Source organism: Mastigoproctus giganteus, chromosome 1 (assembly GCF_048544385.1).
Source record: "Mastigoproctus giganteus isolate SK-2022 chromosome 1, ASM4854438v1, whole genome shotgun sequence".
NCBI classification, from domain to species: Eukaryota; Metazoa; Arthropoda; class Arachnida; order Uropygi; family Thelyphonidae; genus Mastigoproctus; species Mastigoproctus giganteus.
In genome coordinates, this window is record NC_143575.1 from 16,189,909 (window position 1) to 16,217,541 (window position 27,633).

General features: G+C 35.7%; 1 protein-coding gene across 1 annotated transcript in view; it reads right to left on the minus strand.

Annotated features, from left to right (window-relative positions):
• Vps45 (vacuolar protein sorting 45) overlaps nt 1-27,633 on the minus strand; it is a 142,738-nt gene that overhangs the window by 107,680 nt on the left and 7,425 nt on the right. Inside the window, exons 2-4 of the mRNA XM_090378827.1 lie at nt 26,334-26,529; nt 15,161-15,240; nt 6,657-6,725 (exon numbers count right to left, since the gene is read on the minus strand). Of these exons, the coding sequence (XP_090234953.1) occupies nt 6,657-6,725; nt 15,161-15,240; nt 26,334-26,529 (345 nt within the window). The remainder of the gene's footprint in view (nt 1-6,656; nt 6,726-15,160; nt 15,241-26,333; nt 26,530-27,633) is intronic.

A 27,633-nucleotide genomic window follows, 5' to 3' on the forward strand; every position in this document is an offset into this window, starting at 1 on the left:
CCTCTCTCAGGCTTCTTGATTCCATTCAGAAGAGGGCAGTTAGGTTAATTAATGATTCATCTCTAACAGAGTCTCTCCACTCGCTTTCTCATAGACGCACTGTTTCTGCTGCATGCCTCTTCTACAGATACTTCCATGGGCACTGTTCTTCTGAATTGGCTTCTATAATTCCCGCTCTCTCTTTCAAAACAGTCCGAACACGTGCCGCCACCAGCCATCATCCATTTACCGTCCAACTTCAAACCCACAGAACCAACTTTTCATCTTCCTGATTTATTCATTCAACTGCCGTTTTCTGGAACAACCTTCCTTCATACATATTTCCTGAAAATTACAATCTACAGAAGTTCAAGTCCAATGTCAACAAATATCTTCTTTCATTTTCTCAACCTCCAACCCAAGCATGGTACAAAGTACTATAGGTTCCAATACCTCTTGTGTTTGGGGTTCACATAAAAAAAAAAAAAAAAAAAAAAAAAAAAAACTCCATATCCATTGAGAATTGGACACACATTTATATGAACTTTTTTACTCAGAATAATCAATAACCGCCCAAAATATTAACTATTCCTCCTGAATCACCCTGTATCGCAGAACCCAAATAAGAGTTTTCCAAGGGAATAGAGGTTTAGAACTTCTTAAAAATTAAAATGACCTTAAGGGTACGAAATCTTAACTACACAAATTAAAATGAAAAGATACACATACATAAGTTAAAGATCATTTTTAAGTATTATTTCAGAATTTATAAATATTATACTCTGCCTATGGGAAACAATTTTTAAGTGAGGATTTCTAATTGCTTAATGTTCTGTTCATTAAACTCATTACCGAGTTGGAAGAATGTGTTCCTTTGGAGTTTCAACATATCTTAAAAGGTCACAATTACAATAAGACTGGGCAATAATCCACTAAGTAACTCAGAACTGTTCACAACCGTCAGAACTCAATGCTTAATGTGGTAACATTGTATCCAATTATGGGATATCAATAAAAACAATTGAATATATGTTACTTCCATTATATCAAAATGTTTATACTAAAAAGGTTTTAGCACTAAAAGCCTGACTATGGAAAATTCACTAATCGAACAAGTTAATGCGTAGTATCATTTTAGTTGATAGTAAATCACTGAAATAGGTGAAATGGCATCATTTTTGTTATTTCTCATATTGTGAATGCCTTCACGAGTTGCCCTGATATTGAACTACCTTCAACAGTGGATTCTCAAATAGGCAACACTTCACCAGTAGATTCTTGGAGGATACCATCATCCCTGAATGGTGTTATCCACCGAGAATAAGTAACACTAGTCTTCTCCAGTGACAAAGCATTGCTTATTGGAAGTAGTGCAATATCAAGGGCAACTCGTTGCAAAGGCATTCACAATATGAGATGTAAAAAATTATGCCATTTCACCTCCTTCGGTGGTTTACTATGAACTAAAATGATGATATGCACTAACTTGTTAGATTACTAAAATGTTTATATTGTTTTATATTTTTTTAATATAAAAATAAAGAATTTCTTTATTTTTGTATGTTTATTTCTTTATTTTCCCACTTAATAAATGTATTAAGTGGGTAAACGTCATTATAATAATACACCATGTATCCTTTATCACATCCATTTGATAAATAACGAAACTGATGTTATTTCTAAAATATCAGAAGAATATTTGGAATTAAAATTTATAATTGCCAAAAAAACTAAAACTGGAACATTTAAAACTTTCAGTGACACTTTAAATTTCGTACTTACAAATTTGGAGTTTTGTAACATACCCATTCTCTATGATATTATGGGAATATTTCAAGCATCAAGTGCAGATTGCGAGCGAGGATTTAGCACTATGAATTCAATTAAAACAAAAAATCGAAATAGAATACATGAAGATCATTTAAGTGACCTTATAAGAATCAAATTGCATTTAGTTAATGGTGCAACAATAAATGTAGATGATGTCTACAAAGTATGGACTTCTACAAAAAATAGAAGAGAAAAATAACTGTAAAGTGTAAATTTATTGTTAAAATTTTTTTTTATTATTATGTATGTCCCTACTTATAATTAAAGCAATTTGTAAAAATATTGCACATATTTAATCTTGTCTGAAAATTTTTTACTCGGGTACATTTCTGCACTGTGCAGCTATAAGAAAAATTAGAGGGAACATTGGTTATAAGTCCAGGAAAGGAGGGAGAAAAATTATAAAATTAAAATCTCTACATATATACATAATCAGGTATTTCTTCAGGGACTACACCTGATCATCAGGTGTAGTCCCTGAAGAAATACCTGATTATGTATCAAAAACATGTGTTTCTATGCTTGTCCGTACTTGTGGAAGGAACCGAATTTTAAAAATAAAAATACGTGAGAACAAATAGGAGGGTAAAACTTCCACAAAAATATAGACAAGGTAGTCCCAATGCAGTGTATGTTGTAGAACATCAGAAATTAAAGTAATTTAAGAACTAAAATATTAATAAAATTAAAATAAGTGCTTGCAGTGTAATTTGGATGCAATAATAGGTGGTTATAAGTAAGAATTAGTAAATGATGAGATTTAGCAAATTTTTTAGGAGAATTTGTATCAGAATGTAAAATTAGAAGATAATGCAAGAAAATGGTACAACACAAGGGAGTGAACTGAGAAGTGATTTTATTTTGTATCCTTTACTGCTGCTTTGTGCTCAGATGCAACTGTCTTATTTTTTATCTCTCTATTATCACTTTACTTTTCACCCCATTTTTATCCTTATTATATATATATATATATATATATATATATATATATATATATATATATATATATATTTGTAAAATAATAAGAGAAGTTTACCTCAATATAGTACGTAGAACACTTCCACATGATACTCTCCAGAAATTAAAACGAAAAAAATCTAACATCTTGCATTAGAGTAACAAATAATTAAAAATCAATTTAACATAATTAAAAATTAATTCTAAACAAGCTATCTATCAAGCAAGATAGCTCTAAACAAGCTATCGGAGATTCTCTCTTGAATTCAAGACCAACTGAATATTAGCAAGAAACTAATTCCAGATTGTACCACAGAAATTGCTAATTTTTTTAAATTGTTCATTTAACTATGTATTACTGTTTCTCGGAAAATAAAGCTTAATTTCCTTTAGACTGTTTAGTCAGCTATGATTTATTCAATATTCCTCAAGGTAGCATTCTTTAATTTTCACCACTGTTCTTTTTCCTCTAAGGAATTGTCGAATTTGTTATGCTCATGATATTGCCGTGATAATTCGAAGTTCTGTAAGCCGATGGATTTGTATTCCTGAATAGTATTTTTTGTTTATTCTTCATCTTTCATTTTTTTTTTTTTGGTTTGGACTAACACTAGATATATGAATTTAGCTACGCCGTACCATGTGAGCTACAGCCGTGTATTAATGATCAACACTTCGTTGGTAGTATTTAAATTTTCGAATTATTCTGGGTCCTTCACTCGAATTTAAGAGTGATTTTAGTGCTATAAGATTTGCAAAGCCTTTCAGAGTGTTTTAAATTGTAAATGAGAAGTTTCGGATAGTTTTTTGTCCTGGTCATTTTGCTGCTCTTTGGAAGGATGCTTGAAAACAAGTTTGATGCATTACCTTCCTCAGAATCCTTACCCAGTACCATCTTATTATCCTTCAAGTTTACCACATTGTGGCTCTGTGGAGTTCTTCCAGCGACTCTCAACAGAGACATTCTTTGTTTTTTATTCTTGGATGATATCAAACTTACCTGAATCAAACCAAGTAAACCTGAACCAAGTATTTTTATACTTGGATGATATCAAACTTACCTGAATGAAAGAAAAGAGTGGGATTAGAAGATATTTGTGGAAATGCAAAATTATGCTGACATGGAAGTATGCCAAAAACAGGAAGAATATTAAACTTGTGTTTCCTCCTGCAAACACAGCTGCAGCCTTTGAATTGAGGGCCACCACAGCCAAGTGATCAAACATGAGGATATACTTGAAATGGGTTCTGTCAATGATATACAGGAATTTTGCTAGCAGGGAAAAGGAGGCCTCATTTTAGGAATGAGGAACGATTTTCCTTCCTTATTTTAAGGAAGGAAAATCATTTTTCAATTTTTTCATTAAAGTCTTTGAATTAATTTTCTTATTTTTAATTGCATTAAATTAATTATGTTACTATAATCAAAAATCTAATGCAAGATGTTTTATTTTTTCGTTTTAATTTCTGGAGAGTATCATAAGGAAGCGTTCTACGTACTATATTGAGGTAAACTTCTCTTATTATTTTACAAATATTGATATCAACATAGAACATATTGAGCATTACAGCTCTGGTTCATACTATCTAATACATATACAGCCAGGCCTCGTATAATGCGAGTTCGATTAACGTGTTTTTCAGTTACTGTGATTTGAAAAAATTATACCACTTTTCACTTTATACAATGTAAATTTCCAGTTAATGCGATCTTTTTTTTTTTTATGCGATAGTTGAAAATGATTTGAATTGTGCATTGGATGGGCAATAAACAAATATTTGCCTGCTGCAGCCTCTGTGTGTTCCATCAACCATTGGACGAAAACGTGTTACTTGTTTGTCTCCCGCTAATAAAGTCAATGCAGTCAATGCAGACTTGCATTTAAAAATTCAAATTTTTAAATGTGCCAGATGAAAATGTTACTACGAAGGAGATAACGGTAAAAGAACTAGATGAAATCTTTCATATCGCAGAGAACTTCAAACAAAAGGTTTGAGGTTCTCTGCGATATTTATTTCGCCAGGGCCCAGAGAAGATTGTTGTCGGCTATCGGAAATTGACTGATGAAAAGAAAAAGTCAACATTGTTCAAATATTTCCGCAACAGTCATTTCTGCATTGTGTATTTTATGTCAGAGCTTCCCAAACTTTCTCGGTTCACGGCACCCTTAGTGTCTCAGTAATTTTTTCATGGTGCACCTAGACCAAAAGAAATACCTAACAGTTCCATTTAGTAGTTAGGTCCAAACAACTTAATAAGAAATGTTGAAACTGTGAACTACCTCGAGCTAGTAGTTCGCGCGGTGTCCGACAGATATCGAGTATCGCTGTGTTTCCCTCGAAAATTTAAAATATTCCGCTGCGCACAGTTTGGGAACCGCTGTGTTATGCAATAAACATTTAATTCCATAATTATTTTCATTATCTTTTACATTGTATACTGTTAAAAAGTTATTTAAAGGGTATTTTTAAAATACTTTATGGACATTCCAGAAGGTCAAGGACCAATTATAATTTTTCCTATTATTATATTTGATTAATGCGTTTCTGTTTTGCGCAATGCACTCACAGGACGAATTAATCACGTTAACCGAGGCTAGTCTGTATATATATATATCTCTATACATTAAAAAAGTTTTCCTCCTAGTGACATTTTGAGCTAATTGGAGAAGACGGCGGGGCAATTACATCACTAAAAATGCATAGGTAAATAATTACATTGTTGTCTTCCATCGAAAGACAACTCCCTCCATAACGTTCACCAACGTTGTGCACATGCTTTACTGTCTAATACATGACCACGTCTGGCATCATTTGATGTTACATTGTAATGTCAGCTGAATGAAGGGACCCAATATAGTTTGTATATTTGTAAATAGTTCAGTATTTTGTAAATATTTTAAATATTTGCATTGTTTGTAAATATTTTAGTCCTGCTCTTTCGGATGCAACAATATTCCTCACACATTATGGAACACGAAGAAAAAGGCCTTTTCCTAAGTGGCTTATGTAAATGTAGGTAAATAATTACATAGTGATATTTATTCCACCTTGAGAATGCCACGTGGTGGGATAGCCAATAGGAGAAGAGGGATGCAGATCACGTGATACAAGTGGGCAGGGGAATTAAGTCACTACAAATGCACAGGTAAATAATTATGTAGGTCATTTCCTGATTAGACATTGATCATAGTGTACATAGTGTTTGGGGGTGAGGCACCACTGGTGGTTTCCCACAACTGCACCTTTAGTACTCTTGTGAGCATAACAGTACTCTGTAAATGCCAGATGTATGTGGAGTGTGGATTTGTATAGATTTATGTTGGGTTCTGTTGTTCTTCTGATTTCTTGGCCACGGGGCCCCAGATATCAATCAGTACATTTCAACAGGTGTGCCTTTTACACAGAAAAGATTTTACTTATTCCGTCATACCTCTACATTTTACATAGAAAAGCATGTGCAGAGGTTGCAAGCAAAGCAAGCAGGGGGTGAAGCCCTCTAGTATATATTAATATCTATATATTTATATCTATATCTATATATATATATATATATATATATATATATATATAGTATATAGTTTACCCTATGGGTAGAAACCACAATGGCCTTTCCCAATTAAACAAATTTTAAGAATATTAATGTATGCTCACACAAATGGCTTCACTTCCAATGAGAAAAATTTAATAGGGATAAAACAATGAATTTATGTCTTCATTGAATATGAATACAATTGATGATAAAAAATTAACAGTGTATTTCAAATTATATAACTGAGAATACACAAAAAATATAATTTTTTTATAAAAAATATTAAAAAAATTATAAAAATATAATATAAAAAATATAATAACTCTCAAAGAATGATGTGCTATAAATATATATTTACCTGATAGCAACCTACTATATTTAAACTAAACAAGTGAGGACTAACTGGTATAAAGTCTCCATACAGTTCCTATAAGAAAAAACATATATAGTAAATTGTACAGTGAGAACACTTGCAGAACATTAAAATATTGTTATGCAATCATTCTGTATAATTATGAGGCAGTATTGCTGAATAAAACTTGCAGAACTTATGACAGAACTCAAATTTTTAGAGTACTTTTGAAAATATTGCCAGTTTGCATAAAATGTAGAACAAATTCAAAACAGTTATACAGTCAGTCCTCGTATAACACGTGTTTACACTACATGAATTCGATCATACACGATTTATAAATAGGGGATCGATATCGTATATAACACGAACCAAATTCGCTTATGCACAATTCGCACAATGCACTTCGCAATTTGCATGAAATGTAGAACAAATTCAAAACAGTTATACAGTCAGTCCTTGTATAACACGTGTTTACACTACATGAATTCGATCATACACGATTTATAAATAGGGGATCAATATCGTATATAACACAAACCAAATTCGCTTATGCACAATTCGCCTTTGTGTTTACAAGAAATGGCAGTTGAACGCGGAATCACCCCAACTGAACGCAACACAATAGGAATGAAGAGAAGATTCTGAAAATGTATTTATGTTTTTTTATATCAGTGAAGGGGAAACACATTTCACCATAATAACGTAAAAACCCACACAATTCCAACTATCGGTATTATCGCAAATGCAATTAGATCGAGTTAACTACCAGTTTAAAACAGATTCCACTAGCAGGAATGCAACTGGAAATTGTTTTTATTGTTTTATGGTAGTAACCCCCAGAAATGTGCTTTAGTAAAATGTGAGCCAGTGAGGTGTTCATAGTGTGTCTCTGCCTTTACGGTGTTGTTTATTCAGTTGCTACAAGCACGCACAGCTTTGTTTGTGTATCAAGCATGCCTCCTCATTTTGTAATTGGGCTTTATTCCCTAAAAATGAGTAAAATACTTAAAAAGTGTGAAAAGGAAGAGTCCTGGTGAAGACACTACAGATTCAGAGAGAAAACGAAAAGCAATATCAATAAATAGAGGTGGACTGGGTCAAAAATTCTTACCCGGGAAAATTTGTAGTGGCCTCATACTAGCATTTATGGCCAAAATCACACCAGCCTCCGGCCCACCTGGGTTTCCCCGGTAAGGCTTATGGCCAAAATCACACCAGCCTCCGGCCCACCTGGGTTTCCCCGGTAAGGCTTATGGCCAAAATCACACCAGCCTCCGGCCCACCTGGGTTTCCCCGGTAAGGCTTATGGCCAGTCCGCCTCTGTCCATAGAGAAAAAATATGAAATTGTGAAACGCTTTGAGCAAAATGAAAGGCCATGTGATATTGCACGTGCTACAGGCCTAAATGAGGCAACGCCGAGAATTACAAAGAATGTAGAGAAAATAAAAACAACTTTCATAGCAGGAACAACTCAAAGTGTAATTAAAATCCATTAGATCAAGACACAAAGAATTGGAAGAGATGGAACAGCTGTCATCTGTTTAGATAGAAAATCAAACAAAAAACAAGTCTGTTTATGATAGAAGGAAAAGCATTAGCAATATTTTATTACGTAATAGTCGTAATAAAATACGTAAGTATTTTATTACGATAATTTATTGTTTTTGGTAATGTTTTGGTTACAAATGTGTGCTCAATCTTGGGTGGTCGGCACCTAACCCTATTTTTCCCATAGGGCCTGTTATTTATATTGCGTGATTTTGCATTGCACGAGGGTTTCTAGGAACACAACTATCGTGCTATACGAGGACTGACTGTACTCCAAATGGCATTGCAGGATGCCCTCATGAATTAATCTGAGATGTCAATGGTCTTCTGCTGCATTTTTATTTCCTTCAATACCTACTCCTTCCCAGTTATTAGATTTAGGTTGATCATAATGATGAACCTACAAGAAGTGTACTCTTTCTTATGGGAAATTCTTTTTAATTCATTTTAAGTTTAACTTTCACTTTTCGTCACACTATCAGCTGCATGGTCAAAGAGCTTAGTTATATATAGTTAACTTAAACATTTAATCTTTTATGTGGTTTTATGTGTTTTATATAAAAGAATTTTTTCATAGCTATTTCTTATAAAAATTCCAGATTTACAAAAATTTTCATGCGAGTTTTCAATCAATATGGTCTCATTAAAAGTGCACTTGAAATTTGTGTTTTGGTTTAAAATATATAATCTGATTAACCTGATACCATTAGGAAATGCTTCAGACCAATGCTAAAGTCAACTATTGCATCTTATGCATTCCTATGAATATTGTGATGCACTGAGTTCTAATTCAGTTTCTAATTTCTTAGATTATTAATAAATATGACATTAAAAATTATTTGTAAAATGGAAATGCAATGGAGATTTCTTTTTCATGCTCTGCAAAGTATGGCTGGAAAATTATATTTGAATCATTATTTTCTATCAACTTACATAGATAATTTAATCTAGTATTTATTTATCTGAAAGCAATAGGAATGACATCCATTAGGTTGCACACACAGATTTCTACCTTCTTCCTTCTACATTGCCCCAGTAATGTAATATATGGTGCTTCTGCTGACCTCTTTTTTGTTTGTATTTAGTTGTTTTTATTCATAAAAATGTTAGCATAGATGAAAAATATGACTGGAAAACAAATAAAAAATAAATCTAAGAATGTGAAAAATAATATACAAAAAAAAGGCCACAAAAATCTCATTCTTTAGAGATGAAGTTATTCATTGATTTGATAGATGCAAAAAGAGAATCAACTTTCAAAGGGTAACAAGGCTGAATGATCTACAGTGAGAATATTTCACAGTAATGACAATTCAATTCACAAGGGTGTTCAATCAACTGCAGAATCTAAATGTAACTGGAGTTATGAAATCTTGCTCTGGAGCAACTGATAAAATGGTAAAAATGCTACTGCTGCCTAGATTGAACAACATAACATGCCTTTGTCTGAAGCAGCCATCCCAGATAATGTGCTATACCACAACATTAGCATAGTTCTGTTCAATGACATCAACTCAGACCTGAGGAGAAATTGAAAGATATGAAGGAAAGTTGAAAATTTTCTTGAATGCTAAAAGGGGTCTAAAGTCAGAAGATAAAGACCAATTCAAAATACAGTTTTTCAGATGCAGAGAAAGAAATATTTGTGATATGCTTAGAGACATATGATGCAAGAAAGCAAACTTACGTAGCATCAGCCAAAAGAAAAAAAAAAAAAAAAAAAAAATTCCCATTCACTCCAAAAGTTTGTCCGGTTCATCCTTAAATTTTTTAAGTTATCAACTTAAACAACAACAGATGGAAGTTTGTTCCAGCAATCAACTACCCACTGGCTAAAGGCAAATTTCCACACATCTAATCTACAACTGCCTTTCCTCAATTTGAATTCATGCCCCCTCAAGTGCGTAATCTGAGCAAGAGAAAGATTCTCTTCAACACAGAGCTTGCTCAAACCATTCAAGGCCTTATACACCTTAACCAGATCACTGGCAGGTGCCTAGTCTCCAGACACTGCAATTTGTGGAGCTTAAGCCTTCTTGGTAATAGCAACCCTTAATTCCACTCACCAATCTCGTTTCCCTAATCTGTACTCATTCCAGCAGCTCTACATCTTCCTAAAATGAGGCCTTCAGACCTGCATGCAGTAATCAAAGTGTGGCTGAACATTGTCTTATACAAAGGGATAATCACCTTTTCCCTGCTAGAAAAATTCCTCTATATCATTCACAAGATCCCATGAGCTGCTCTGACAACCTGTCTGCACTGCTCAGAAAATTTCATATCTGACTGCACAATTAACCCAGATCATTAACAACCCTGCCAACCTTTATATCATATGCAAACTTGGACACTAAGCCTGATATAACTTCATCAATATCATTGATAAATACAGAAAACAACAATGGGGCCAACACCGAACCCTAGGGGACTCCACTAATAAGATTAGTCCACAAAGAGCAGCGTCCATTGATTACCACTTTGTCTTCTCCCACTCAACTATCGCTTTATCTACAGCAGCAACTTGCCCTTATTGCCACATTGCTCCAGTTTGTATAGCAGTCTTGTATGTGAAACAGTATCAAAAGCCTTCCTGAAATCCAAGTATATGATGTCAAAAATTATTGTTTTTGTATTGAGTTACTTGGTCAATGCATCATAGTAACATATCAGATTGGTTAGCCAAAAAAAAACCCTTGACAAACCCATGCTGTGATTACAGTATAATTGCATGTCTGTCCAAATGGTTCGGCACTACTTTTTTAACCAATCATTAAGTTATTTTCCATGGAACAGACATTAAGCTAACGGGTTTGTAATTACTGATGTTGCGTTTTGATCTCCCTTTATGAATTGGGGATATATTCACAGATGTCCAGTCAATAGGGACCTCCTTGAATACAAGGATGCTCTCGTAATTATGGCTAAGGGTTTGCTTACCTCCTTTGCAGCCTCCCTTAATACAACTGGATAGAGCCCATCAAACCCAGGTGCCATTTTTATGTTTAACTTCACCAATTTCTCTTCCACTTTCCTCAGTCATTACAAAATCATTTAACACTCTGCTAGAGCTTGATAAACTTCTGGCATCCCCTTCTCTAAAGAATTCCACATGTGTGAATGTAGATGCAAAAATACAATCAATTTGTCTACATCCTGAGCAGGGTCATCAACATTAACATTAGCACATGATGCAAGAAAGCAAGCTTATATAGCATCAGCCAAAAAAAAAAAAAAACACCTTATTTCACCCAACCACTCACTCCAAATGTTTGTCAAGTTCTGCCTTGAATCTATTTAAGCTATCAACTTCTAGAATGACAGATGGAAGTTTGTTCCAGCAATCAACCACCTGCTGGCTAAAGTCAAACTTCCAAACATCTATCCTACAACTGTCCTTCCTCAATTTGAATTTATGCCCTCTCAGGTGATTAATCTGAGCAAGAGGAAGAATCCCATCAGCATTGAGCATGCTCAAACCATTCAAAGCTTTATACACCTCAATCAGATCACCTCTCAGGTGCCTAGTCACCAGACACTGTAATTTGCAAAACTTAAGCCTTTCTTTGTAAGAGCAACCCATTGTCCCATTCAATACACCATTGCCTTATACAAGGGGATAATCACCTCCTTATCCCTGCTAGAAAAACATGTTAAGTTAACTGATAGACATCAAGTAGCCTAACATTTAATAAAGTCATTGCTGTTTTTCTTTGCATCCTTTGCCAGAAACTTCTCATAATCTGCTTTAACTTTCCTAACCTCCTTTGTGACTTGATTATAGACTAATTTATATCTACAATAGGCTTCTGTATCACCTGATAAGTTATATGCATCCCATGCACTTTTCTTCTCTGCCACATCTCAACAGTTCATCTGACATCCAATTAAGCTACACCTTGAACAGTATTTCTTTGTTGGTATGAAAAACCTGGTAACTTCTTTGATTACTTCTCTGAATACTTCCCATTCAGAAATTTCTGTTTTTAACATCATCAGTTGGACCAACTGCATATAATTTAAAAACTCTCTAAGGCCTTTATAGTCACCCTTATGAAAGCAAAAACCTTTCCCTTTACCCATGACAGTAGTCATATCTTTAATTAAATTCCAAATTAGTATACTGTGATCACTGCCACCCAGTGGGTGTTTTACCTGCAAATCCTTGATTGCACTGATGGCAACACTTCACCATTCTTCTCACACTATGCTTGGTTTGGTTCGGTTTTTTTTTTTAGGAGCATTAGCAACTAAGGCCATATTGCTCCTGGACATGCAGTGGTCACTCCCCGACCTTTCCATATCCTCCGTATTTGGTGGTGAGGGGCTCGAACCCCGGTCTAATCAAGAAGCGTGTGCTACGCACTGCTGCTGCTGCTGCTCCTTCCCACCTGGCTACGGAGGCGCCTCTCACACTATGCTCTTTGAGAAACAGTCTTCATATTATCAAATTTCAACCTCTTCTATTCATTCATTTCACACTATTGGATTGGATATGAAGCACCATCAGAGAAGGGAGGAATTCTTAAAAACCTCTTCAATTAGGACTGTGTTTAACTAATCTCAAATGGGGAATGAAGTTTTTTTTAACTCATATAACATGTAAATTGGCCTGTAAACAAATTTGTAGATATATAATATGCATGGTGCAATATGGCTTTAGATGCCAATGTACCATATAAATAATAATACCTATTTTGTTGGTTTATTTTGAATAAGATCATAAAGTTGGAAATATGAATGCTATATATATATACACACTTAAATTTATTTAGGCTATTAGCTTTCACAACAAAACATGGAAGCCTGTTCCACCAATCAACTACCCGCTGGCTAAAGGCAAATTTCTACACCTCTATTCTACAACTATTTTTATTCAATTTGAAACTATGCCCACTCAGGTTCTTAGTCTGAGCAAGAGGAAGAATCCCATCAGCATTCAGCTTGCTCAACCCATTCAAGGCCTTATACACTTCAATCAGATCACCTCGCAGGTACCTACTTTCCAGGAGCTGCAATTTGCAGAACTTAAGCCTTTCTTGGTAAGAGCACCAATTTGTTCCCCTCACCTATCTTGTTGCCTTTCTTTGTACTCATTCTAGCAACTGTACATCCTTCATAAAATGAGGCCTTCAGACCTGTACACAGTACTCTAGGTGTGGCCTAACCATTGCCTTGTATAATGGGATAATCACCTCCCTGTCCCTGCTAGCAAAATTCCTATATATCATTGACAAGACTCCATGATCTGCCCTAGCAGCCCATCCACACTGCTCAGCAAACTTCATATTTGACTACACAATTACCCCAGGTCTTTTTCACTTTCCACTTCCCTGAGTGTAGTACCACACATTTGGTACATTTCTCTTTGGTTATTGCTACCCATATGCAGTACTTTGCATTTGTCAATGTTAAACTTCAGTTGCCACTTCTCAGCCCATTTTCCCAACGTATCTATATCCAGTTGAAGTAGCATACTGTCTTTATTGTCATTAACAACCCTGCCAACCTTTGTATCACCTGCAAACTTGGACATTAAACCTGATATACCTTCATCAATATCATTGATAAATATACAAAACAACAATGGGCCCAACACCGAACCCTGGGGAACTCCACTAATAACATTTGTCCACGAAGAGCAGTATCCATTGATTACCACTCTCTGTCGTCTCCCACTCAACCATCCCTTTATCCATTGTAGCAACTTACTCTTAATGCCATACGTCTCAAATTTGTACAGCAATCTTCCATGTGCAACAGTATCAAAAGTTTTCCCAAAATCCAAGTATATGATATCAAAATTATTTTTGCCATTCAGTTCCTTTGTGACCACATCATAGTATCCAATCAAATTGTGACAAGACCTCCCTTTAACAAACCCATGCTGTGTCTTAACTATTACTGCAGCCTTGTCTAGATGATCCTGCAATGCTTCTTTAACCAGTGATTCTATTATTTTCTCCAGAACACAAGTTAAAATAACAGGTCTGTAGTTACTTGTGTCACCTTTTAAACTCCCTTTGTGAATTGGTGATACATTTGCATACCTCCAGTTCATGGGGACCTCCCCTGAGTCCAAGGAAGCTCTCATAATTATGGCTAAGAATTTGCTTACTACCTTTGCTACGTCCTTTAATATAACTGGATAGATTCCATCCACCCCACGGTGCCTTCCTTATGTTTAATTTCAACAATTTCTCCTCCACTTTGTTTTCAGTTATTAAAAATCACTTAGCTCCCTGTTAGTGATTGATAAACTTCTGGCACTCCCCTCATTGAATGACTCCTCATGTGTGAATGTAGATGCAAAATACTCATTCAGTTTATCAGCTACCTGAGTATGATCATGAATATTCAACCCACTTATGTTAAGTGGTCCAATCTGATTCATCCCTTTTCTTCTCGAGTTTACATAAGTAAAGAACTCTTTGCTGTTTTTCTTTGCATCCTTTGCCAAATATTTTTTGTAATCTGCCTTCGCCTGCCTAACCGCCTTTGTGACTTGATTACAGACTAGTTTATACTTGCCATAGGCTTTGTTTCACCTGATACTTTATATGCATCCAATACATTCTTCTTCTCTGCCATGAGCCTCATTAATTCATCCGACATCCATTTAGGCCTAAAGCTTGAACAGCATTTCTTAGTTTGAATGAAAATCCTAGGAGCCTTCAAAATTAAGTCCCTGAAGGTTTCCCATTTAGAATTCAATGTTGGTAACATCATCAGTTGATCCCACTGTACAGAATTTAAAAACTGTCTGAGACCTCTATAGTCACCTTTACCTTATTATTGGTAATGGTGGCAGCAAATAATCTAAAGAAACAAGCTTATACAGCATTGACCAACAAAAAAAAAAAAAAAAAAAAAATTAGAACTATATAACTGCAAAATTTAGTATAGAATCACAAGATTTAGTTATTAACCTAAAAAGGTCTATAAATAAAATGGATTTTACCATTACTTCTCGAACTGCTTCATGTTCATCTGCTTCAGCCAGAATCTTGATATCACTCTTACTAATAAAATTACTAAAATCTGGAGGAAGAAAACTGGTATAAAAATTTTAATCAAACATTACCAAAAAATTCTAAATTAAACACAAAATAATCAATATAATAATGTTTCAGAAATCTTCAAATATTGTTAAAACATTTCACATTAAAGCATACAATCCATTAATAAAATTTGGTGTGAATTAATATTAGTAGTGGCAGATGATGCAGGAAAGCTACTTTATAAAGCATCAGCCAAAAATAAATAAATAAATAAAATAAAACTAAAGATTAAAAGTCATACTCTGATTTCATAGTACTAGAATCTCAAAATTTTAATTAACTTTTTAATGAAAATACTAATCAAATAAAATGTGTTAGCCTTTATTGGTATACTCATGATAGAGATTTCTGATAACAGTAAATGCTAATTAATAATCAGCTGACAATTAATTAATGCCAATAATTAGCTTTAAATTTAAATAGTTCAATAAAAATAAAATATTACTGGACACAGATAAATGCAAATATACTGTGTTCAGAAAATGTTCATAAATATTCAATGCAATCATAAATATTGTACTTTACAGATGAAAACACACCCCAAATACCAAGGCTTCATTAGAATTGCTGACTGAACAGAAAAAAATCGAATGATTTCTTTTTCAAAAGATTGAAAGGAAATACAATAAGGCCATACTGTTTACACGGACTCAAGTATATGCCTTTCAATCATTAATTACATGTGGTAAAATTTTACACAAATTTATTTACTTAGGTTTTTTTTTTTTTTTTTTTTTTTATGTAAACCCCAAACACGAGAGGTATTAGAACCTATAGTACTTAGTACTGTGCTTGGGTTGAAGGTTGAGAAGACAAAAGAAGATATTTGTTTACATTAGACTTGAACTTCTGTAGACTGTAATTTTCAGGAAATACGTATAAAGGAAGGCTGTTCCTGAAAATGGCAGTTGAATGAATAAACGAGGAAGATGAAAAGTTGGTTCTGTGAGTTTGAAGTTGGACAGTAAATGGATGTTGGTTAGTGGCGGGACGTGTTCGGACTGTTTTGAAAGAGAGAGCGGGAATTATAGAAGCCAATTCAGAAGAACAGTGCCCATGGAAGTATCTGTAGAAGAGGCATGCAGCAGAAACAGTACGTCTATGAGACAGCGAGTGGAGAGAGACTGTTAGAGACAAATAAATAATTAACCCAACTGCCCTCTTCTGAACAAAATCAAGAAGTCTGAGCGAGGTTTTGGCGTCACCACCCCAGATGTGGGAACAATATTCCATGGTAGGGCGGATTTGCAATTTGTACAGAGTGAACAGCTGTTTGGAATAAAAGTAACGCCGAGAGAAAAAGAGAAAACCAAGTTTTTTAGATGCAGAGGAAGAAATATTTGTAATGTGCTTGTGCCAAGAGAGATTAGAAGTCAGGGTAATCTCCAAAAGAGATATCACTTTTCCTAGAAATCGGAGTGTCACCAAAGATAAACATAGGAGCAGAAGAATCCTTTTTTGCGAGATATAAGACAAGACTGAGTTTTAGAAGGATTTAAACCAACTAAGTTGTCTTTGCCCCACTGAAGAATTACCTGGATATTGGCATTTAAGGAATTTGTAGCAGATTTTCGAGAAATTGAAGCTGATTGAGCAGGACAAGGTTTCTCAAAATGAAAAGTGGAATGCAATGAGCTATCATTGGCAAAACTATAGATAGGATTTCCAGTCAATGGAAGAAGGTCATTAATATACAAGAGGAAAAGAGCGGGAGAAAGAACTGAACCTTGGGGGACACCGGCATTAGTGGAGAAGTTAGAAGACAGAGAACCATCTACCATCACCCTCAGTGAGCGTTCAGAAAGAAAACTGGATAACCAATTACAAAAAACAGTTGGCAAACAATAAGATGGAAACTTGTTTAGAAGACCTTTAGACCAAACACAATCGAAAGCCTTTGAGGTATCAAGAGCAACTGCTTGTGTTTCAAAGAACTTTTCCATTGAAATAGTACATAAATGGATAACATAAGCCAGAATATCACCAGTGGATCGACACTGATGGAATTCATACTGGCGATCGTTGATCAGACAGAAGGTTTCTAGGTAGTTTAAGTGTTGGCGGTTAATTGATTTCTCCATTACTGTAGAAAGAGTAGAAGTAATGCAATGGGACGATAATTGGATAGGAGGGATTTGTCACCCTTTTTAGGAACTGGCTGGATATGAATAAATTTCCAAGCAGAAGGAAAAACACCTTTGGAATAAGGAAGTGAAAAAAGGTGGCAAAGAACAGGAGTAAGTTTAGGAGCACAGGTTTTGAGAACAAGTGGAGAAATACCATCGGGACCTAGAGCTTTCTTATCATCAAAATTCGTCAAAATCCTTCTGACATCTTTTTGACCGAAGACCACAGGAGGCATTGCAAGGAGCGTGTTGGGAATGGTGGGAGGTGTTTTACCAAGATCATTAATACATGAGTTGGAATAAAAATGGGATGCTAGCAGATCAGCTTTATCCTTGACTGAAGTGACAACAGAACCATCTGGTTTGGACAGAGGTGGGGACAGAGATGGACAAAAGTTGTGGCCAATAGCGTTGGCAAGAAACTAGAATGCTTGGCTACCATTAGGGCAAGAAGCAAATTTTCTACTCTTAGCCTGTTCAAACTGTAGTTTGGACTGATTAATAACTGCTTTACAATTGTTGCGAGCTTTAGCGTAGGAAGAAAATGAAACTGAAGAATTAGAAACAAACCAATTACGATATGCAATGTTCTTCTCTTGAACAGCCTTAGCACATTTATTGGAAAACCAATATTTAGATAAAGGACAAGATTTTAAAGTGGAGTGTGGGATAAAGGATTCCATTCCTGCAAAAATAATTTCACTGACACGATCTAAGTAAATGTTGACATCAGAAGTTTTGAAACAGTAATCCGACCAAAGAAAAGAAGAAAAGAAATCTTGCAGGTCGTCCCATTTTGCATTCTTGTAATGCCAAACAATAAGAGTTTGGGAATAGCCATGAGATAAAGGCTCTATTGGAGAAGAGACAATCACCAAGTTGTGATCTGAAGTGCCTAAAGGACCTCTCACTTCAATCGTGTACTTAGAAGGGTTGTTTGTGAGAAAAAGATCAAGCATGTTGACTGTATGGATAGGATTGTCTGGTATTCTTGTAGGTAAATGAACAATCTGTGCAAGGTCATTAGTAATTGCAAAAGCCTCAGCCTCTCGACCAGCTGGGTTGGTGCGAATAGAAAACGGAAGCCAGCTGAAGTTGGGAACATTAAAATCACCAAGGAAAATTATCTCGCTGTTAGGAAAGTTGGACTGGAGAAAGTGAAGTTGCAAAGAGAGGAAGTCGAAGAGCTCGAAGTGATTAGTGCAGTTGGGAGAACGATAGAAACAACAGATGAATTTGACACAATCAAGTAGAGAGATTTTAAGCCAGAGAAGATCGAAAAGAGTCCAAATTACCAAGTCTCTGACAGGGAATATCGGAATGGACATATGCACAAGTACCACCTTTGAGGTAAAGGAATCACACAGCAAATAATTTGGGCAACTGAGATGAGCAGTAGTTGAATCAACCGATAACTGAGATTCTGCCAGAAAAAAGAACATGGGGTTTGGCAGACTGCAAGTGGAAATGGACATCGTTGAGATTAGAATTGAGACCACGTATATTTGTGAAATGAATTAGGAAGTGTTTGAGATGTTTAGATCTTTTTGCAGATAAGCTTGCTCTATAAGTTTGACAATTCATAGTGTATTCAATAGTAAGAAATGGTGGGTGGGACGTGCTGTATGAAGTAATGACATTTTGGATATGGCGTACACATGGTTAGAATATACCCGGATCCTTGACATAACGTGGCCTCGACAATGCCTCCCGCATACACACTACTCTGACTCCCTCCAGTCACTATCTGGCAGAGTAGAGGTAGCAAGATTATACACTAGCTGATCCGGAAGCCTACTAGAAAGTTACCAATAGGTTCAGTCCGGTGTACAAACTAGCGGCTTGTCTGCGCACACCGTTTTAGAGCTGTACCCTAGAAATGTAATGAAGATTGGATCTCGCCATGATGTTCATCATAACCTCAAAAGTCATCAATCATACTGCATGATGGAAGAGATGGGGAAAGGTTGACCGGAACTTAGCTCTGGAGACTAAACATGGGTTCCACCACTTCAAGCCTCCAATAAGCGAAGTGGTGGTATTGCACCAGTTGATGAGAGTCATCTATCACCTAGTACTGCCTGGTAACACAGAGCGGCAGCATTCCTCAATGTGGTGTAGGTGCCACACCTCGACCCCTGCTTACGTTGGTTCACACCTGCGTTGTCATCCATTGTGTGCTTGTGCATAGAGGTTATACCCAGGATTACTAACAATTCCACCATCGTGAAGGTGCAAGCAGAGGATTTGGCTGTCGCAGACCATCTAGACTTCGCCGAAATTGGGTCCATCTGACTTGAGTGTCACCCGAATATCAGTTCCATCAGGGTTTTAGACTCACAGGTAGCAAATACAGCTTGTCTGGCATATCCGAGAGAATGTCTGTGACAACCTCAAGGACCAAGTTACAGGCTATCTGTAAATAATTTCCCTCACTTGATAAAACAACAAGCACTCTAAAAATAAAATATATATTTTTTAATTTGCAACCAAATTTTATAACTAAAAATTTGGTAATCTAAATAGATGCACTGCCATATTTTCAATCCTAATTTTTCAATGCTTATAGCACAGACATGAACAGAGAATTCTCATTAAATTTTTGAGTCAGCAATACTATATGTGCTACAAAAATAAAATATACTTGCAGTGGTAGTAATAATTAAAAAAAAAAAAAAAACACACCTAAATTTCAAAAGCACAACATATTTTTGACTGCAACTTTCAGTTCATAAAACAGTCACATATGTTATTTCTTATTAACCTTTGTTTACTAGTAAATAATATTACTACAAAGAAATACCTCTCAGATTTTTTTTCCTTGTCATTCTGATGAAATACACAAAAAAAGATCATTAATAAGGATTTTTACTAAATACAAGTTTGGTTTATTTTATTTTTTTGCTTTTTTGTTTGTTTTTTTAATAAAATAAATGAATGTAAAGGCAAGCAATATTTTGGCATGTACCACAATTGTCAAAGTCAATGTGTTAGTGGACATGATAATCTTGGATGAAAACAAAACTATTCAAAAAGGTATCACAGTTCTTAACAAGATTTTCAATTGAATATATTATAAACATTAAAGAAGAATCACTTTCTCACAGGAAATGTGGATAGATTCAAAAATGAACACTTTCCCAAAACCATAAACTAATTAGAAGACAAAAGGAACAAATAAACTTTAACAAGACTTTCTGATGATAGACATCAACACCTCTCACTCAAATGCAATAAAATTCCCATTTTATTGCATTTATATTCATATTTACTTCATATTCTAAATTCCCATTTTAGAATTGGAATTTAGAATATGAAGAGCTTTTGTGTGACTGATCCTCCATTAAACCAAAAATAAATTCTCTAAAAAATCGATATGTATGGGAGGGTTTAAAATACCCAATCCTTTGATGCCAGCTTGTATTGCAATGTTATTGTACTGCTGTAAATTCTAATTTCATATTGGATTGAATATCTTTTTTTGTCGAAAAAAAATTTCAACTGCTGGGTTAATTTCGCTTCATGCTGATGGATTAACCACAGGATGAGCTTAATGTTTAAGAAACACCAATTGAAAATATAACATACAATATTTTTTCAAAATATCTAACATATTATAAACCAATTGGAGTTTTTAGGTACATTCGCACACATATAGGCATATGAACCTATTGTCTTCACTGTCTGTCTGTCTATCTGCATGTAACAGAAGGAATCTGAGTGGGCAGATTTTCATGAAATTTTATATTTCAATTTGCTAAAAATATTTGTCAAGCCAAACCAAACTTCATTAAAATCAGACAAATAGAGATCTCACAATTATTTCTTAATTATTACTTCTTTTTTCCAAACAAATTGTATGGAAAAAATTTTTAGATAAAATGTAGTTTTTTTTGTTTTTTTTTGTTAGTTTTTGGTGCATTGGCTTCTGGGCCATAATGCACCTCTTTTTCATTTTACTCTGATCCAAGCCTGAGGCGGGATGCGAACCCGCGACCTTTGGGTTACCAAGCAGGCAGGCAGGCAGGCACTTTACCTACCTGGCTAGCCCGGTCGGCTAAATGTAGTTTAAATGCAGTACTATTAGCTTTAGACAGTCCATGTATGCCTGCATGTATTATTATGTAAGACTTGTGAATGTAGTATTGCTTGTGAAGAGATACATATATACAGAGAAAAGTATATGGGATAATAAATTTTTTTTTTTGTTAGTTGTTGGTGCATAGGTTTTTGTGGCCATAATGCACCTCCCAAAGTTTTTGCATTTTACTCTGATCCAAGCCAGAGGCGGGATTCGAACCCGTGACCCTTTGGGTTGCCAGGCAGGCACTTTACCCACCTGGCTAACCTGGTCGGCATAGTAATAAATATTATACAGTTTTAACTAAACTGAACAGCTAGGTTTAGAGAATATAGAGTTACAGAATTTTATTAAGAGTTCTATAAAGTTATAAATCTTAATAATTAATTGATAAGGAGTTAACTATATTTACTTTCCACTTCTATTAATCACATGAATATTTTGCATTGACATTAATAAATGAATAAATGAATATTTTGCATCGACATTCACACATGGAGTTATTCAGCGAGGGGAATGCCAGAGGTGTATTCACCTCTGGCAGTAAGTTACAGAAAGGATAGACAGGATAGGAAGGGAGGAGGGGTTATGTTATTAGTTAAGAAATACAAAATCCAAGGAAGTGAAACCAGTCGACATCGCTGGACAGTGCAGTGTTGAGTCAGTTTGGTGTGACATAAGCATTGGGAGATCAAAATTGAGAGTAGGAGTGTGCTATAGGCCTAATGACTCTGATGAGTATAATAAGGAACTGTACAGGGAAATAGAGTGGGCCAGTAAATCAGAGAGTCTTATAATGCGAGATTTTAATTTCCCAGATATTGACTGGAATTTGGGGGCTGGTTACTCACGCACTAGCAGGGCATTTGTGGATTTATTGGATGATTGTTTTCTACATCAGCATGTTCGGGAGGCAAATAGAGGGAGTAATACTCTTGATCTGATTATCAATAGTGATTCTTCATGCATCAAGAATCTGCAGATAAAGGAACCACTAGGTGGCAGTGATCACAGTGTGCTGAAGTGGGATTTACTCAGAGAGGTAACTACCATTAGGGGTAAAGGGAAGGGTTATTGCTTTCGTAAAGGTGACTACGATGGACTGAGACAGTATTTAAATTCTATACAGTGGGACCAACTGATGATGTTACCAACAGCAAATTCAAAATGGGAAGCATTCAAAGAACTTATCTTGGAAGCTACTAGGCTTTACATACCAACTAAGAAATATTGTTCAAGGTTTAGGCCTAAATGGATATCAGATGAACTAATGAGACATATGGCAGAGAAGAAAAATGCATGGGATACATACAAATTAACACGTGACACAAAAGCCTATGACAGATACAAGTTGATCTGTAACCAAGTTACAAAGGAGGTTAAGCAGGCGAAAGTAGATTACGAGAAATCTTTGGCAAGGGATGCAAAGAAAAACAGCAAAGAGTTCTTTACTTATGTAAACTCTAGAAGGAAGGGGATGAATCAGATTGGTCCACTTGATATTGATGGGTCAACTGTTGATGACCCTGCTCAGGTAGCTAACAAACAATGAATATTTTGCATCGACATTCACACATGAGGAGTTATTCAGCGAGGGGAATGCCAGAGGTCTATTCAACTCTGGCAGTAAGCTAGAGAATATTGTAATAACTGAGAGAAAAGTGGAGGAGAAATTGTTGAAGATAAACACAAGAAAGGCACCTGGGGTGGATGGGATCTATCCAGTTATATTAAAGGAGGCAGCAAAGGAAGTAAGCAAACCCTTAGCCATAATTATGAGAGCTTCCTTGGACTCAGGGGAGGTACTGGAGATGTGCAAATGTGACCCCAATTCACAAAGGAGGATCAAAGGCTGACAAGTAATTATAGACCTGTGAGTTTAACTTCTGTTCCCGGAAAATTAATGAAGGCACTGGTTAAAGAAGCACTGCAGGATCATCTAGACAAGACTTCAGTTATAGCTCGGACACAGCATGGTTTTGTTAAGGGGAAGTCTTGCCTGACCAATTTGATTGGATACTATGAAGCAGTCACAAAAGAACTGGTTGGAGGAAATAACTTTGATATTATATACCTGGATCTTAGAAAGGCTTTTGATACTGTTGCACATGGAAGACTGCTGCACAAATTGAGAGTAGTGTGGCATTGGAGGCAAATTGCTGCTATGGATAAAGGGGTGGTTGAGGGGGAGAAGACAGAGTGGTAATCAATGGACACTGCTCATCGTGGACTAATGTTATTAGTGGAGTCCCTCAGGGTTCATTATTGGGTCCATTATTGTTTTCTGTATTTATAAACGATATTGATGATGGTATATCAAGCTTAATGTCTAAGCTTGTGCTATAGGCCTAATAAGTTTGCAGACGCTACGAAGGTTGGCAGGGTTGTCAAGGACACTACTGACACTATGCTGCTGCAAGAGGATCTGGAAAGGTTGAGCAGATGGGCTGAGAGGTGGCAAATGAAGTTTAACATTGATAAATGTAAAGTACTACATATGGGAAACAGCAACCCCAGAGCAACGTATCAACTCTGTGGTACTACACTGACAGCGGTAGAGAATGAAAGGGACCTGGGGGTAGTTGTGCAGGCAGATATGAAGTTCTCTGAGCAGTGTAGACGGGCTGCAAGAGTAGCTCATGGTGTTGTTATTGTTATTTTGGTTTTTAGGAGCATTAGCAACTAAAGCCATATTGCTCCGGGATATGCGGTGGTCATTCCCTGACCTTTCCGCATCCTCCGTATTTGGTGGTGATGGGCGAGAACCCCGGTCTAATCAAGAAGCGTGTGCTACGCACTGCTGCTCCTTCCCACCTGGCTACGGAGGCGCCTCTAGCTCATGGTGTATTGTCAATGATATATAGAAATTTTTCTAGCAGGGATAAGGAGGTGATTATTCCCTTGTATAAGGCAATGGTCAGGCCACACCTAGAGTACTGTATACAGGCCTGGAGGCCTCATTTCAAGAAGGATGTAGAACTGCTGGAACAAGTACAGAGAAGGGCAACAAGATTAGTGAATGGAACAAAGGGGTGCTCTTACGAAGAAAAGCTTAAGTTTTGCAAATTACAGTGTCTGTAGACTAGGCACCAGCGAGGTGATCTGATAGAGGTGTATAAAGTCTTGAATGGTTTCAGCATGCTGAATGCTGATGGGATTCTTCCTCTTGCTCAGAATAATCACCTGAGAGGGCATAAATTCAAATTGAGGAAAGACAGATGTAGGATAGATGTGCAGAAATTTGCCTTTAGCCAGTGGGTGGTTTGTTGGTGGAACAGACTTCCATCCCTTGCTCAGCTGGACAGGTATTTCAAACGAACAGAGGGGTGAAGGGGAAGTGGTTATTTTATTTTTTTATTTTTTTTTGGCTGATGCTGCATAAGTTTGCTTTCTTGCATCAAAAGCCTCTACTAATGCTAATGTTCTTTGTGTATCATGTCTAATGTCACACCCAGAAACTAAACACTGGAACTGTAGATCAACATCAAGTTTTGTGTAAAACAGGAAGAAAGTCCTACTCAAAAGTCCACAAGAAATGTTATGAACAGCTTAAAAGGATGGATGAGGCTATTCCAAGAACATTTTGGTGGTTTAATCATTTTAAAAGAGAGCAGAGAGATGTAGCAGACATTCCTTGAAGTGAATGACCGAAAATGACCTGCAGCACCCAATTGGTGGACAGTGTATGCAATTTACTAGCAAGTGATCACTAAGTAACATTGAGAATGCTAGCAAGCAAGTTAATGTGAATAAGAAATTGATAAGGCTCATAATTACCCCAGACTTCAGAAAAAGAAAAATACGCGAAGTTTGTTCCACACTGTTTGTATGTTGTGGACAAACTTTCTGAAATTTTTGACTCACAAGAATGCTGCAGTGCTCAACCACCCTTGTTCATCTACTCTTCTTCAAAAATCAGTTTGAACACGCTTTGGAAATCCACAAGACTGAAGAATGCTAAAACAAATAATAAAACAATGTCCAAGGCTTGTTTCACTTTGTTTAAAATTTGTTACTCAAATAAATATCAACAGGTCTGGATGGTCACTAAATGCAGGCTGCAAGAAAACACATAGAAGTATGCAATACACAGTTTTTCTGTACTGCATCTCCCTTACTAATATTACCAGAAGAGAGTATATAAATGGCTTTAACCCAGACTTGTGGATTTCCCCTATTTTTACAATGCACATGCCCAGAAACCTTATGTTTCTGTAGTATGACAAGTTGCCAGATAATTTTTTGTCTATTGTTGACTGATAATTCTAAGAGAAATTTTCATTTTGAATAAATACAAACACAAAGTATAAAAAAACAATAGACGATATTCAAAAATTTGATACAAGAAGGATTATATATCCTGATAAGAAAATAACATATTTTGGCAATTTTTATCAGCTTGCATTTATTTCCATGAGGTAAAAACATGCAGCCCTTGCCCAAAATTGACTTTTCCACAATGTTTGAAAAAGCTTATATACACATTTTTGTTATTTTGTTATATGCAAATCAATAGCCAATGCCTTAGTAACAGAATAGAGCTAGAAATTGTTCCTTTTAGCACAAGAAGAATAAAACAAATTAATAGTTCAATCATATTATAAAAACAGTATGCATAAAAATTGTCAACATAAGTTGGTCTCTGTCACTGGAGACAAAACTGTCCACAAAACAGAAAGTGAATGCTGCACTGTACACAATTTTCAAACTTCATTTCACCTGTCAGCACTTAGTCAAAAGAAAGTCTGGAGGAGGGAGCAAAAAGTTCTTTACGGAAATAACATTTATTCATTTGGTACTACTCAATGTTTAGCATCGATAATATTTAACTGGTATAGTAAAACTGCAAACTCATTTGGTACTTACATATGCAGTACTGTCCATATCTAGGAAACTTGAGTTCACTTGTCATTCGCTCCACATTCTCTTTTGTAGGCCTTAGAAAAGTTATGCACTTAAGATATTTATTAGTTTCTCTACCAGGTGTATCTATTTTCTCAAAGAGGAATACTTCTTTCTGCAATATCTCAGACTGGGCAAAAGCCATGCTCACTATACTAGTCTAAGGATGACAAACATTTAAATACCATACAATCAACTTGAAATTTATTACATAATTAAAATAAATTATCTTATACTCTATTATTATACTAGCAAGCAGTGCAGCTGCAACAATTCCCAGTATTAAGTTCACTAGCCAGTAACATGTTTCTAGTATTCAGTGAAAGGACTGACTTGAAACTATTAGAACCTTACCAAAGTACTACAAAATTACCACGCCAATTAAACCTATATATAAATTAAATTTAACAATGAAGGCTAAATAATTGAACAACAAAAGGAAAGTCCTATACAACAGGCTTAGAATACAACAACAACGGATTTTGTTGATACAGTGCTTTTTATTATTATTATTAGCCATATAGTACAAGGAACACTAAGGCTTATGCTGTACCAGGCAAGAGAGAGTCAGAAGTAAAAGGGGATCACCATGAAAGATAAAAATGACTATATCCAGCTCAGGACCCTGGGTATGTGCCAAGCCCATACTCACCAGATGTGAGCCCCTTGGGTTATTTATACTCTTTAACACCATAAAATTTATGTGAAGTATGACTAGTAGTATGTGATGCAAGAAAGCAAGCTCACGTAGCATCTGCCAAAAAATTAAAATAAAATTTCACATATCCATTCCCTCTAAATGCTTGTCCAGTTCCTCCTTAAATTTATTTAAGCTATCAACTTCCAAAATGACAGATTGAAGTTTGTTCCAGCAATCAACTACCTGCTGGCTAAAGGCAAATTTCCACACATCTATTCTACAGCTATGCTATCTTTTCTCAATTTGAATTTATGCCCCCTCAGGTTCATAATCTGAGCAAGAGGAAGAATCCTCTTGCTCAGAATTGAACCCTTTCAATCCATTCAAGGCCTTATACACCTCAATCAGATCACCTTGCAGGTGCCTAGTCTCCAGATGCTGAAATTTACAGAACTTCAGCCTTTCTTGGTAGCCCTTCTCTGTACTCCAAGCAACTCTACATGATGTAGAGTTGCTTGGAGTACAGAGAAGTACATTTTAGAAAGGATGTAGACTACATCCTTTCTAAAATGAGGCCTCCACACCTGTAGAAAGTACTCAAAGCATAGCCTGACCATTGCCTTA